A 16,076-nucleotide genomic window follows, 5' to 3' on the forward strand; every position below is an offset into this window, starting at 1 on the left:
ATCATTTGTTGAACTGTTCTGCTATTCGAAGATATCAAGATAATTTGTTTTGCAAAACACACAATTATTAAATGTTAAATTTGGAATAAATTCATGTAGACGGATAACTCCTGGATAACAAATAATTTCAACAAAGTTGCAATTAATAAATGATGAAAGAGGATGCGCGAAACCTAGCATAGATGTCAAATTTTCATAATGGGAAAATGAAACATTCAATTTCACAGAAATACTTGCTGCAAAATTATAACTTCCATGGGTTTGGTTACATCCAAAACTATATGAATAATGATTGGCACCTTCTGCATTGAATCGTATGGCAGTTATGTCATTCTTCAAAGAATTATCGCTATTTGAGAAAATGGTAGAAGAATTAAAATTAATTGTCGAGAGAGTATTAATATTTGAAATCATGTAAATAGCACCTGCACAATTGAACGAACACATCTTTTTAATGGTTACACTGCAATTAATATAGGATATGGACAATACTGCTGGATTGGATTCACTAATACAGTTATAGAAATAACATGATTCGACACTAATTTTCGGATCATACAAAATATATTCATACATTGGACGGTAGATGTTTATTGCAGATCCATTTTCTGCTGGAAAACTCAAATCGATAAATTGACAGTCATTTATTTCGAATGTTTCTGTAATGAAATTAAATTTCATTGATTCTTTTGGTTTAAGTTTAGTGGTGTTTGAATAAATATTTGGAATTGGAATAGGATGATTTTCAATATTTGGAATTGGAACGTTGTCTGTAAATATAATGTCACCAAGATAAATTGTAATATTTTTATTTGAATATAAAGGCTTAGTTTTATCTGTTCTCACATAGAATATGCAATTATCGTTTAAAAAGTCAATAAATGAACAGGATGTCATCATAGTGGCTTGTACAAATGAAAAATTGCATCTTTCAAATAAACATTTATCAGCGGATTTAAAATATATGCTTCCAGACATGTTGAAAAAGTATGAATAAGATATATATTTCAAAATTAATTGAAAGTTGCTTTTGGTGAATAAAGAAGAGCAATTAATGTTTTTGAATGCTGCTTTTAAAGCAGAAGAAGTTATTGGTTCACCTGTTGTTCCGAAATAGAAATATGATTTATTAATCATAAAACTTAGATTTTCATTGACTGATTTAGCATATATCACATCTTAATTATCTGCATGACATTCAATAAAGCATGATTTTATTGTTTTAATTTCTTTTTTCAGAAAACAGTAAAACGCGCCACCGAAACCTTCATTGGTATTAGCGTATGATGTAGAAATGCAATTATCAAAAATGCATTAATTGGTTTCTAAAGTTTCGTAATTTAGATTTGACATTAAAATGGCACCGCCCAATGTATGTGTTCTAATAGAGGCGAAAACACATTGGACAAACATTGCTGTAGCAGATGTTACTTTAACTTTTTTGAGGGCTTTCAATTCATAAGTCTCCATTTTATTTTTTTTTATTTATTTTTTATTTTTAATCAGATGTCCTCAAAATGAAACGTTGGAAATCTAAAAACTAAAATTCTTTATAAATCAGTGTATTGTATTATATGGAGATAAAATAATTGAGGGATCAGATATTAATATCCATTCTCAATTTTGAGAATTTTCTCAATTTATGAAATACAATCGAAAAAGGATTTATGGGAAATTTTCTATTGCGACATGCATCTACATGTAATCGTGTATATATTAAATATATTTACAACGAATGAAAATTAACATATCTCCATGATAAAAGGAAATAGTTATAGTCACAAGTAACATCTGATCAAAGTGAGTACTGTGTTGAGTGTGCACATTATGATTGTAACAACTCATAAATAAAAAATTTGTAAAGTAATCTGCAATAAATGACGACATCTGGACTTCCTTCTTCAATACTCGACGTACAGCCAATGAAACCAAGTATTGCCAAAACTGTAATATATCAGCAGGAAGCGGCCAATATTACTTAGATGAATGCAAATTTTTTGATAATAATAACAGAGTTATCAAATTTATTTCAATTTCCAATTCTTTATTCCTACACAATTGCTGTTCTTTTAGTAACTGTACCTCATCAGAAGATGGAGGATGCATTTACTACAGTGTTGAGAAGAATAGCTCTATTGTACAGAGAATGTTTTGCTGTACAAAATGCAATTGTCATGGAAATGGCCAATTTTCATGGACAAAAGTTGACAAAGATAACTTAAACTTTATTATTGAAAGTTGTCTTACAGATGTAGGAAAAGAAGATATTGGCCAAGATTCTATAAGAGTATTAGACGATAAGATTCTTGTATCATCTACCAATTTCTCGTTATGTAAAGCTCCCCAAAAACCATGTGGGCATTTGGATTCCTCTTTAGGCATATACACCACAAAAATGAATTATACAATCATTGTTAATAATAATGCGACAAATACTAAAGGTGAAATACTTGATATTTATCATTTCGCATTGATTGATTCATGTAATATTATTAATAATACTAATTTAAAATCGACATACGGGATTATTTACCATTTCAGAGATTCTCTTAAGATAGTAGGTTGTTCTTTTATTAACAACACTACTCCTGAAAATTCATTTCTAATATTTAATGAAGATGACCAATTAACAGTTGATAGTTGTTACATTGATAGTTTGATTTCAAAGACGTTTCGCATAAGTGTAAAACCTGATAATCCAAGAACATTATTTACGAATAATTTGATTCATCTTTCAATCAGTAATTGCTATGCAGAACTTGTAATTACCGATAAAAGTATTGCTAAAGATTATAAGCTTTACCTTTTCCTAATAAATATAATTTTAGTTACTTAAAAATCTAAATATTGTCCTGTTCTAGAATCTCCCTTCATGTTATTATAAGGCCTGTTTTATTTGATGAGAATCGAATTCCAATTTAAAAACTTATTATTTAAATTAATTCGAATTACAATTTAAAAAATTCAAACTATATTGTAATTCGATTAAAAAACTTTAAAAATATGGTACCAAGGGTCTACGCCCCTCGGACCCCAAATATAGTTAGAATACTTACTAATTTATCAAACTATATTGTAATTCGATTAACAATTTAAAAATATGCATATAATGATTAACCAAAATATTAATATAATTTATCAAACTATATATTTATTATAACAAACATAATATAATTGAGATTTGGTAAAAATCTCGTATTAATTGTTCCTAATAATGCGTAACAAAACTATTAGAATTAAATCTTATCCAAAATCAGCGTCAATACTGCGCTCTAATTCAGAACGTTCTTCAATAACAATCTGATGTTTCCTGTAGACTTTAAAAGTAGCCAAGACTACAATTATAACAAGAGCTGATGAAATCACAACGGTGGTTATGATAATAACAAGCGAATGATCTTTCTTGTTTTTAATAAAATCGCAACTATCAATCATATACTTTGATAGATCATTGTATTTTCCTTCAAATACTCCATTTTCTTTCGGAACAGTACGATTATCAAAAAGTTCAAGGTAATTTGTTCGAATAAATATGCAATCAGAATAATTAATACTTTCAAGAATATCCCTTGTTATTGTAGCAATTACATTGAAATCACATTTAATGTCAATAAAATTGCAATGGTCTATTGATGATAATTTATAATTCAATAGACTTGTTGAAGCCAATTTTTCGTAGTGGCAATACGAAACTAAAACATTAATAGCTTCACTTATTGCTTTATAATAAGTTCCTTTTGTTTGATTTGTTCCTCTTATATATGAAGTATCACGTCCAGGGCATTTAAAAGAAAATGCAAAGTTATCAAACTGCATAGCTATTTGAGAATTCGAGTTTATTGTCGATGATGTAAAATTAACAGCTGATTGTGAAGAAATATAGAAGATTGTGACAATGGATCCGCCGTAATTTAATGCACACATTTTATTGATATTAACTTTAGCAGATCCGTAATCAACACCAATGGCGCCAGGACTTGATTCACTTACACATTCGCAAAAATAACATGAATCTATAGTAATCTTAGGATCTTGTAGATAATACTTATAATGTGGCTGCTCAATATTAATTGCTGATCCGCTATTTTCTAATAAACTTATATTAATGAATTGACAATTTCTAATTTCGAATTCTGCAGGTAAATAAATGAAGTTTAATGATGTGTTTGGTTTGAGACCTTCAACATTAGACCAAACATTTATATCCGGACAAATTATTTTGCCCATATCTGGTTTCGGAACATCATCTGTGATTATTAAATAATTTGCAATGCTTGTAATATTTTTGTTTGAATAAATCTGTTTTGTAGAGCTTTGATCTAGAACAAAAGTACAGTTCAAATTGACGAAATCAATAAATGAGCTTGAAGTAATAGAATTGACTATATATTAAAAAAATTACTTTTGAATGAACAAAGCATCAGCCATATTTGCGTTAGTCTTCATGTATAATGACATCATAGCTGATTCTATTGTTCTCTTATCATTTGCGTATACAAGGGGTGCGAGATTGTACCATTCCATCTTCATCAAGTTGGCAATATAAGGAGCCAAAGCTTCAACGAGTTTCGGATTACTTTCGAGGAGAATCCCGACTCTAACTATATCATCAAGTTGGTTAAACTGAACTTTCTGGGCAAATTTTGATGCATCAACACCAGGGATCTTCAAAACTCTCAAGCAAAAGTTTCTTCTCGCTAAATCCATTGGCTGGATGAATATTTTCAGAGCGATTTCAGCTGAAGAAGCAGGGATGTTTTTAGTAGACAAAACGTCCAAAATTCTTGTTGTTCCCGGTTCCTTCGTTCTATTTAATATTGCCAAACCTTCCAAAGGATCAATCTCAGCAATAGCTGCTGAAGCAGCTCCACCGATGTCATCCATATTCTTTAGTTCTTGGATAATCGCTGCTTTGTCTCTCATCTCGCAATAAAGTGCCATTGCGTGTGAATCCTGCAAAGCAATACTTGCTGCAATTTGTGGCGGAATTCTGAAGTTTTTCAGTGAATTCGCCAATTGTGTGATAACTGACCATTGATTAGCTTGTATTGCAACAATCGCTGCGTCTTGGATATCAGCATCTGTCGTCAAATACTGTGCTAATAATGTTAATCTCTGAGTATCTCTCCTTTCTAATGCAACAGCTGCTGCTATTTGTAAAGCTCTCAAAAAGTTTGTTCCTCTCAAAAAATCGATAAATTGAGAAGGATCTTTGAGAGTTCTTGCGCATTCTCTCCAGCCTTCCAACATGAACAGAGCTCCAACAACTCTTGGGTGAATGAACTGTAGTATACTTGCGATGTAAGGGAAACTCTGCCTGTCCAATTCCAAAATTGATTTCGTAATGTTGTAAAACGCGGAATCAATTCTTTCATCTGAATAACACAACAAAAGTAGTAAATGCTCTTTGTGTGTCCTCAAATTATCTATTGTTAGAAGGTTCATTAATGGCTCGAGAATCATGGGAAGTGGTGAATTTGGATCAACAACTTTCTTCGTGCAAATAATCAAAGCTCTCATGAAATCAACTGTTGGATTTTGCGTTGACATGAGAATTTCATTCATCATTTGAACGGTTTGTTGGCTTGCCATGCATTCTGTGAGCGCTTTTGCAGCAGCTCTTTCATCTGCATCGTCAGAGAAAAGGCCGCCAACGCAGAGAATCGAAAATTTGGCAAAAATCGTTTGATGAATATTTGGAGATGCGGAATATTTCATCAATTGGTTTATAATTGCGAATCTGGACACTTCTATTCCTGCAGCCTCGTTGTACAGCATTTCTAGGTCTTGGCGAGTTTGGCAGTGAACAATTCTTGAATAAACAAGAGATTGTTTGCGATCTATCGTGTGGCCATCGATGAAATACGCACAACCTTCTGCAAGAGGAACAGCGTTGATGCCGCAGAGGTGTTCTATGGAATGGTAGAAATGAGGAACAGATTTCGGAGAATGGCTGATGGTTTGGCTGATGTTCCTTAGACAATGGGCATCTGTGGATGATGTGGCTGTGGCATTAAGGAATACTAATAATGGAGAAATGTCGCAATTCTCAAGAAAAGTTGGAGATCTGTCTGGAGAAAGAGCTGATGCACAAACTTCGGCTAAAAGTGTTCCCCAATTACGTTCTTGGGCTAATTGGATGGATCCGTTGAGTTTAAGGAAAGAATCAAATATTGGTAACATATAATTAGCTTGTCTCCACTGAGAAGCTGTTTCTGCGAATGTTCTGAGAAGACTTGTTGCGAAATCAAGGGAATTTGAGGCTCCTGCGAGGTTAAAACAGACAATAATTATGTCCATCAACAATTTGGAGATATCTTGAGAGACAATGTTGGCAAATGCATGCTCTACATTGTTCAGGAAGTAGTTTAGAGTGAAGATTGCTGTCTTTTCTGCACCTAATTTGTTGAATAAAGCTGTTCTGAAGATCGTAGCTGATTCTGCCTTACGGGAATGGATATAGATGTTGGCAAAGTATGCAATTAATGTACCGTAAGAAGCTTTTGGCATAACTTCGAAACAAAAATCTTCAAATGCCAGGAGTTTTTGAGCGTGACTGTGGTTATTTGCTTCAATAACCTCAACAATATCGGATGGAATATGAGTTTCCCTGTCATTAAACCCTTCTTGCACGTAAAATATGAGATATGCTGATTCATCTTGTGATTTATGACCATAAACCTCTTGCAGGAATTGATCTTCTGGTACTATTGATGATTCTGTGTCGTTTATTAGTATCCATTGATCATCTTTGCGTACAAAAGAGATATAATGACCGGAATCAGGAGTTCCTTTATGATTTATGACGCCATTGAGCTTATATTTCTTCTTTCCGAAGTCTATTTCAAGTGGGAAAGTGAATGCCTTGTTAATTTTGTATCTTTCTCCATTTGATTTGCTGAAATCGAATCTTGAGAGCTGCAAACAGAGAATATTAGGCCACTGTGTAATAATATAGTCATTTAAGTCTAATGTATCTTTCTCTAACGATAAGGGTAAAATTAGAAAATCATCCCCTTTATCGTCGTCGATTATTTTGCATTCAAAATGTTTTTTAATGGGGAGTGCGTTCAAAAGTGACAAGAGGAATTCACTGGCATCTTGTTGTTCATGAGGGTTTAATTTAGTTCCAAATCCATTGAATTCTTCAATTATCTTGGAAGGATCTGAAAATTGTTTGTTTGTCAGCTTCATTTCTCTCATAAGCTCCTGTAAGTGGTCAATCCAAAGACTAGATGGCTGGAGTTCATTAATTTCAGCGAATAACATTGGAAGATGCAATAACTGTTGTATAACAGCATTCAAATAGCAAGTTGCGCCCAAATTTCGTAAACCTGTTGCAACTTTAGCCTTTTTGACTACTTTAGGATCGTAATTCCACTCTACAACCCTGTATTCCGATATCGATTGCAGGAAAGCGTTGAAAGTTGGAGAGCCATGATACTCCGCCACTTTACAGGCCGAAATAAAGTAGAAATCTTGCAATGTGGCAACTCCGCATTTGATAAACTCTCCAACGAAATAATCTGCATCGTTTGCTGTTATCCTTCCACTGACTAAAATTTGACATATTATTGAAATGCAGTCTTTTCTGTCGTATTTATTAAGAGACTTGCATGCCGTTAGTAATGTTGGTACTGTGCAGTCTTGCCACAATAAGGAAATCGCTTCTTTGGCTGATTCTGAGTAATCTTCACTCAAAATCATCGAGGCTTGCTGAACAATGTCATCGGAGAACGACGGGAATGAAAGAGCAATCACTTTCATGGAGTGCCATTGCTTTTCTGATTGTAAAGAGTTGCAAACTACTTCAGATAATTCTGCATTTGCCAAATCTGGATGTAATTTAGCAACAGCGTTGATAACATAAGGTGTACGTTCGTTGTCAATGATTTTGTAGAAAAGAGTGAAGTTTTTCTGATCAAAATCTGCTGGATATGCCATAATGCAGTCCAAACACTCATTTGTAAGGTAAGGATCGAGCATATATTTGGTCGCAACTATAACAACATGAACACCCATGTTTAGAGCGCATTTAAGAAGATATCTGACGTATGGAAGAGTAATTTCGTCTTTTAGAGTAGGTAAAATCATTTCTGGTGTGATCTTTTGACTTAATGGCATCATAGCTAACAGTTCCCATGAGAGTTCATTGAAATCAGGAGTTGTGGAAATTTGGAAAATTATTGTTTGCAAATCTTTCTGGGAAATGTACACAGATGGGATAAATGGCTGTTGGTATGTACCTGTGCACTCAATATTGATCGTTCCGTGGTTCTGGATCTTTAATTCTGAAATTGTTTTGGAATTTGGCTGAATTTTCCTTTGATCATGGATGAAACAAGTAACTGTGAGGCCAGTGAGATTATATACTTTCTTTGCAATCAAGTTTAATGACGAATCAGCGTTTGCTGCCAATTGAAGAACAAATCCATTTGGAAACCTTACTAAAACTGAAAGATTCGGGTATTGATCGATAAATCTGTAGACATTATACTCATTTAGAACCATATTTTGTTCAAGTTCCACTGTCAAATCTCTAAATAATTCCAAAATCTTCAATTTCAAGAAAGGTTTGTTCGCTTGGTTGAGGTAATAGAACAAGAAGTCATAAGCAGCGGCATTTTTGGACTTCATGATGTTGATTAAAGCGTCATGAGGAATTTGAGCGATTTCCGGCGGAGTTACTTGATAAGCGTGGACCAAAATGTTCATATTCGAGATTGGGAAGGTCTCTATGACGAAATCAGGAGAAATTTCGCCTTGTTTCATGGCATAATAATAAATAAAATCTACGATGAACTTTATTTGGTCTTTTGGAGCTGTTGGATACTTCACCATCTGTATGCAAGTATTTACAAACTTAAATCCAGCGTTACTGAACGCATTTAATTGAGTTCTCAACAAAAACTTGTCGAGATACGAGAAAAGGTTTGCATCCATGAAAGCAGTGATGAACTCTGATGGCATTTCGGATTCTGTTGTCTCGAAGTACGCAATCAAAAAGTTTTTAAGGACTTCATTAGTTTTGTACTGGCGATAGATCAAATCTCTGAACTCATGCGTAAAGTAGTTACAATGGCATTTCAATAATGTGTCGAGTAATACGAATTCCTTGTTTTGAATAATCCTTTTTTGGATTAATTCGTAAAATTGGTTTTCTATCGAAGGGTGAACGCGAATATTTCCTGTAAGTAGTTCGGATGGATACTGGGTTGTCGTTTCAACTAGTTCCTGGCTGAAATTTGTCGGATATTGTAATAAATCTACAACTTTTTGCTGGGGAAGCATATGTAAAACCTCACGAGCTCTGTCGTACAGTGATGTTGCCAAATAAAAAATATCATTATATTCAAAAATTTTCTCTAAATCTTGAGATGTCAACACATTCGCCTGAACGAAGTAATTAAACGTCTTTGGGACATCTTTTATGTTGAATCTTCCTGCCATATAGTATTTATGGAGTTCATTTGTTTTGATATATTCAATAAAAACTTCTTTCTTAGTAAAATCAATAAGAAGTTCGTATAATCTTATGCCATCATAGAAGCTTGACTTCATTATATTCTTCACGGCATTAAGAGCTGCAGAAATGGCTGGTCCGGAGTTGTCAAGATAAGATAATAACGGAAAGAAAACAGAAGTATCTTTAAATGAGGCTGGAAATGTGTAGTTACGAACATATCCGAGAAAAGAATTAAGTAGTTCACCAAAGAGTTCCGCGGTTAAGTAAGGTTTCATTCTAAACATCATATCAGCGATAGATTCAAGGTGTTGCATTGATGGAGGTGGTGGTAGTTTCAATCGTTCAATGCATTCTTGAAGTACGTCGGATTCTATGAACTTTTGAACAACTAATCGATATCCTGAATCATCTTGAAGATATATCTTATTTTCCTTGTTGAGAATGTTTTCGAAAACCTTCTTTAATGTAAATGCTTCTCTGAATATCATGTATTTGAACATTAATATAGAATTACATAAAGATTTTAAAATTAGCTTGTATCTTTCCCTATTTTGATTGAATAGATTTAAGAATATATCAACAATGGTTGGAAAAAATTCGTTGATGAATTGCATTTCAAACTTTTCGTCTATATATTTGAACTTTGTATACAAATCAGTGACAATAGCATCAAAATTAGGTAAGAAAGCTGAAATATCTGAGCCACTCTTGAGAGTGTAAATCAATTTAGCCATCCGGGTCTCTTCATTTGAGGGAATTTTCAGCTCCATATATTTTATGACAGAATAAAAAAAATTTATCGGAATCGAAAGGCTTTGAGATATTTTCACTTTTTGTTTTGGATATTCCGCATTTTATGATGGTCACTGTTTGAATAAGAAAAAATCAAATTCAAAAACATTACATTAAAAGTGTCAAAATTTAATCTTGTCACTTTTAACCACGATACATCAATATTTTCATCGGACTTTCCAGCAAAAATACTATTAACGCATTGATAACTCAGTCTACCCCTGCTTTTTATTAAATCAAAATACAATATCAGCCAATGCTTTGAATGAAATCTTTGATGCGTAAGTAGGAAACTGATTATGGAGTTTGTCATTAATAAAAACCATTTTCGATGGTATTCTTGGCTGAACAAGATATGTTTGAAAATTTTTAGTGTTGAGAATAAAGATGGCTATGTTTTCCATCTACTCCAAGCAAGTTTCTATGGAACCCTTTCCTTACATAAAGTGTTCGTGCTTTTAAACTGCATCACAGTGATATTTATTTATAAAAAAATTAAAAACTCCAATAAGGTTTCAAAATATGAAGTTGTTATGATGAAATGGCATCAAATTGTTACAGCATTGTTGAATTTTATGAGTAATTTTAGATTTTATGAGATATATCTTTAAATGAATCAAGCAAGATGAAAAATATGATTATGAAAGCCTGTAAATGCATTATTTTTTATATCTAATCGATAAGTAGCATATTCATATTCTACAAGGTATACTATTGACATTAAAAAAAAAAATATCAAATCCTGATTTTTATTTATTATAAATATCTTCCTCTAAGGTATAAAATACTTTTCACCATAACCTAAATTTAGAACTATTAGAAGCATATTATAAGCTATGAAAAAAAATTTAAAAAAATCAAGATTTGTTTATAAGAAGGTAAATAAGGCAGTTTACTTTGATGATGGATGCCAATAAAAACAAAAGATCGGCTATCGTACATTTTTTCCCAATATCTTTTTTTAATAATAAATATAAAAGAGACAAATACATTAAACAGTTCTTTTGGCCTTAGCGTGACGACCCATGAAGCGCTTGTTAGCATCAAGGATACCATTGATGTTAGCGTTACCAGCATACTTGAATCTCTTGATAGCAGGGATACCAAGGATTGTAAGGATGACAAGCAGTATAGAGCCGGCAAACTGAGTAATCATCATCATATATAGGTTATCCTTTGTATATGTGCAGAGAAGGAACTTGTCCTGGTAAATTGTATTCTTTGACCATCTGCAGGTTGTGGAGTTCTCTATAACCATCGTAGCAACGCACTTCTTCTTTGTATCAGCTAAATGAGTTGTAATATTATCATGATTTGCTGTAGCTTCACCTGGATAAAAGAATGATTCAGCTGTTATACTCTCATTTATAATTTGATCCCACGTAATATTTTTGTGAAGATCAGTACAATTAGATTTATTACAAAGATCCTTGAATTCGTCTAACGATGTCAAGCATTTGTAAATGAAGCGGTCCTGGATGAATGGATATACAGGAGAAGAAACGCAAGGAACGAAGTATTGAAGACGCATTGGTAAGAATTCGTCGTTCTTAGGTGAAGTGTAATCTTCAATTTCTGAACAGTAATCGAGGACAAGTTTGGAGCCTGCAAGATGGATACCGAATGAGAAGAAGAACAAGCAATCTGATATAGCAAACAATATAACCATGATAAGGACTGGACTTCCTTTATGGACAGAACCAGCAGCAATACCTAATGAACAGCCAATTGTAGAGAGGATGAGGTTAAAAATGATGACGAGCATACGGAAGATTTCGTATTTCTTGAAGAAGAGACGAGTTTCTGTTGCTTGTCCTTGAGCATATCTGAGTGAAAAAGCAAGGTCTTTTTGAAGGTCTTCATTTGTAATATCGACAGAGTAGTTGTATGTTGAGGCATTTTCTAATTCAACCTTGTCAAACTGGGCTTTTAATTCAACGGAAGTTAAATTGAAATTGTTTGTGAGAATCTTAAGTCCCTTGTGAAGATCAGTGTTAGCAAAATAGCCGTAGATGAGAACAGCTTCTAAGAAGAAAGATATAACAATGATAGCGTAACGATAGAAGTTAATGTTACTTTCACGATAACCTTTTCTGCGAACGTTTTTGCCACCGCAGCAGTTGCAGAAGTATCTGCCGAGCATAAGTGAAATCACAACTATCATGAAGACTAAACCGATGATACCTGGAATCATAATATACATAATTGTCGATTGAATATATTGCTCATTGTCCATATCAAATTGCTGGTCAATAACGGAAAATGATATGTCGATGCGAGGAAGTTTGTTGATAATTGTTGTTGTAACTCTGGTGACTTTTCCATTTGTTGGTATACGCCAATCGCCATTTCTATCGTGCATTACATCGAAAAAGAGTGATGTTGGTATTCTGAAGTAAGCCACACCAAGTAATAAAACTAGGAGGGCTGTAACAGTGGGAATAACAGTGATCTTTCTCATTTTAATTCTTATGAAAAAAAAGTCTTAGGGAGATTTTTAAGAATGTTTGTAAAGTTAACAAAAACCACACAAACATATTATCAATATTTGGTATTGTAATAATATAGCAAATTACGAAAGTTAATTTTAACGAGTTGTTCTTTTGGTGGAAAAAATTGAATCATATTTTTCGGTTATTGTAAGTTTTTTGAAAGTTTTTGTAAGGTTTATGCGCCAACATTAATTATATAAATGCATTGACCTTTAAATGTTATTCCCATATATAATTTGTAAGCGCTTTGAATTGTACTTCTTTTTTTTTCAAAATATAACGAGCTAGTTATTGTTTTGCAATATAAACTATGCTGTTAATATCTTTCAACACTCTCTCGGAGCTCGTTAATAAATTTTTCACTTTTGAATTACTTTCAAATTTATTTATCTGGTAAAGTTATTTTATTAACATAACTGCATCAAATCTAAAATGGTTTACTCATTGAATTATCAATAATTGAATCTAATTTAATCGTAGTGGAAGTAGTCATTTTGAACTAGTGAATCAAAAGAGATATTCTATCCACTGTTTGAGTTCTACAAGCCAATACTAATATTATAACATAACATACTTATAGTACAATTAATCACTACCTTTCAGATTATTAACTTGCATGAATCCTTAAATTTCCAAAACTATATCTTCATTTTTGAGGACCCTTTCTTTTAAAAATGGCATTTACAAATAAGCAATAAACATCTTGTCCTTTTATATTATATTTTTATGATAGATTTAAGTCACACTTTCTTATTATTAACTTGATTGAGTTCAAGAATAAACATAATATTTATGATTGTACTTGTGAAAGCAATTGTTACGCAAACATGAGACATTATTCATTTGTTTCCAATAAGATAAAAATCTTCAAGATTTCAGCCTTTATTATCATTTATTTATAAGCATGATAATTCGTGACAAAAAATTATATCTGATATTCAAACTATATTATATTTCGGTTTGATATGAAACAATTGTTCGTCAAATTACGGAAAAATGCAGGTTTGTCCAGGAATTTAATATTTTAAATAAATATACAATGTTTTTCAGCATCCCTTTTTTTAATGTTGAATGATCGCAACATTCAGAATCGCAATCTCGGCTCATTTCTCAAAATGATTTAAAAATATTAGGTGATTTATTAATTCCCCATGAATATCTATATATTCTCGTATTCCTGGGCTCCTATAATGGCAAATGACCATAAAACAATCCCCAGAATAAAGTTATTTTTGGGCATTGGCCTTTTTAGTGCTACTAAAGTATGCTATTGACAATCTATTTATGCAACAAAAATACAATACCATATTTTTTTCATGGTTAATTAACAAAATGATAAACAAATGGTGATGTTTCTCATTATTAATACATGTAGATAGATGATCTCATAGTGTATCTAACGTTTTGAAGCAGTGTAATTGCATTGACACATAAAGAAGCAAACATTTATTACATTCTAAAATTACATAATATTTATTTATAATAAGTACTTATCAAGTGTTCTCTGGTACTCGGTTATAACAATAGCACTATTATTAAATCTTGAAAAATAATACAAAATTTTGATTGTCGGAATGAAAAGTGACAAAATTACTATGTCTAAAAACTGATAACATTAAAATTGTGTCTAAAAAATTATACCGAAATTATTATTAGTTTGATAGAAAATATTTGTCGGAATTATTCTTGATATTGTCAAAATTGCGAAATTTTTTATTTGAAAAATTTTTTATTTTTTAATGACTGATTTTCATATGTTAACATTAGAACAATATCTTACAGAAGACATTGGCGTACCTATTGATGAATATACAAAAAAGGTATTGTATGCTACACTTCAGGAAATCATGCAATCTCGAGCAGATTATTTGCACACATGTGAAATCCGTGAAAAAACCAATGATGATATCAATAAACGAATATCGAAATATGTTGATTATTTTACTACTGTTAGAAACGAAATAAGTATTATACAAATAATCAAACAAGATTTTACTTTCTCATTTCCACTTAAGAGCGAACACCTTTTAGAATACTTCAATAAAATAATAGAATGCACAATAGGGAAAGATTTTATTATTCCTAAAATTGTGGCAAATTCATTTTTTTCAGAATACAGTTTAATTACACCAAAAACTATTGAAGAATCAGTAGCCTACGCGTACGCTCAGTTTTCAATCAGTGATCATTTGATTGATGGTCTTAATAAAGCTATTGATTCACTTTACAAAATTGTTCAATTTGATCAAAAGATAAAATCATTTTCACATCCATCAATCAATATCGAATTCGATCCAATCAACAACAAAGCATTTCCACCTCTTACAGATAAAGAAATTCCAATAAGTTACATCACAACATTGATGTCTTTCAAAATCTTCGAAATGTCAAAAGAAATCATTTCAAACAACAATTATTGGAAGATTGATGATGCAGAAAATCAATTAGAAATATGCGTCAGAATCATTAACAGTTGCTACAATGATGAATCGATTAATTCCATAGTTATTCCAAGTGTTTTAAGGGCAATTGTTGTTTATTTACACATTTATTCATTTAGAGATATCAATAGTCAATCAAATACAATTTTACTTGATAGATTGATACAAACACTTATATCATGTGAAGCATTTATTGATGTTGAAAGTGTTAAAGAATCATTTTCATTGATGGTTAAATTAGTTCCAAGAGATATTTATTCTGTTGATTTTTGCACAAAAATTTTGACAAAAATTCCACCAATGAAGCTTGATGAAAAGAATCCACAATATGTCTATTTTGCTATTTATTCACAAGATAAATTAACAGACAATGGCATTATTTCATGCATCAAATACATTTCTTTTCTCAACTTTTTGTTCGGAGTTGATAAATCTCTTGTTCATTTCATTTCCAATGTTTTCGCTGCATTAAAAGATTCACATAATATCGTCATCTTGAAGGCATTGATTGAAGAAATGTCATGCATTGCAAATGCACCTTATATGGCCATGGAATTAATTGATCAAGCAAGAATCAATTATGATCTTTTGAATGAAATGTTTGAGAAAAATCAAAAATCATTTTCTCTTTATTTGACATGTTTCATATCAAAAATGATCGATAATTTTTTCGCAACAGATGATTTCATTCCAATTTCACAACAAATTCTTCCATTTTGCGAATTTTCCCTCAAGAACAAAGAACAATTTGTAAATATCGAAGAAGCAAAAATTCCAAATTTAATTTCAAATATTTATGCATCAAAACTTGATGAAAAAGTCATGAAATAAATTGATTATTTGCACAAGAAGATTCCATTCATACAAAAGGCTAAACCATCAAAA

The 16,076-nt window shown here is 31.9% G+C and overlaps 5 protein-coding genes across 5 annotated transcripts; 1 reads left to right on the forward strand and 4 right to left on the reverse strand.

Moving 5' to 3' along the window:
- Window positions 1-21: 21 nt before the first annotated feature.
- TVAGG3_0337600 (uncharacterized protein) lies at window positions 22-978 on the reverse strand (the record flags this gene model as incomplete). Its single annotated transcript, XM_001324129.1, has 1 exon — window positions 22-978. One exon carries the CDS (start codon window positions 976-978, stop codon window positions 22-24), a length of 957 nt encoding a protein of 318 aa, XP_001324164.1.
- A 2,265-nt stretch (window positions 979-3,243) lies between these two features.
- Window positions 3,244-4,227, reverse strand: TVAGG3_0337610 (uncharacterized protein; the record flags this gene model as incomplete). The annotated part of the gene is made up of 1 exon (XM_001324128.1): window positions 3,244-4,227. The coding sequence occupies one exon, from the start codon at window positions 4,225-4,227 to the stop codon at window positions 3,244-3,246; it is 984 nt and encodes a 327-aa protein (XP_001324163.1).
- Window positions 4,228-4,398: 171 nt separating this feature from the next.
- TVAGG3_0337620 (ubiquitin carboxyl-terminal hydrolase family) lies at window positions 4,399-9,966 on the reverse strand (the record flags this gene model as incomplete). The annotated part of the gene is made up of 1 exon (XM_001324127.1): window positions 4,399-9,966. The coding sequence occupies one exon, from the start codon at window positions 9,964-9,966 to the stop codon at window positions 4,399-4,401; it is 5,568 nt and encodes a 1,855-aa protein (XP_001324162.1).
- Window positions 9,967-10,868: 902 nt separating this feature from the next.
- TVAGG3_0337630 (tweety family) lies at window positions 10,869-12,740 on the reverse strand (the record flags this gene model as incomplete). The annotated part of the gene is made up of 1 exon (XM_001324126.2): window positions 11,250-12,719. The coding sequence occupies one exon, from the start codon at window positions 12,717-12,719 to the stop codon at window positions 11,250-11,252; it is 1,470 nt and encodes a 489-aa protein (XP_001324161.1).
- Window positions 12,741-14,489: 1,749 nt separating this feature from the next.
- Window positions 14,490-16,022, forward strand: TVAGG3_0337640 (ubiquitin protein ligase protein; the record flags this gene model as incomplete). The annotated part of the gene is made up of 1 exon (XM_001324125.1): window positions 14,490-16,022. One exon carries the CDS (start codon window positions 14,490-14,492, stop codon window positions 16,020-16,022), a length of 1,533 nt encoding a protein of 510 aa, XP_001324160.1.
- Between the last annotated feature and the right edge of the window lie 54 nt (window positions 16,023-16,076).

Source organism: Trichomonas vaginalis, chromosome V (genome assembly GCF_026262505.1).
Source record: "Trichomonas vaginalis G3 chromosome V, whole genome shotgun sequence".
Classification (NCBI taxonomy): Eukaryota; Parabasalia; order Trichomonadida; family Trichomonadidae; genus Trichomonas; species Trichomonas vaginalis.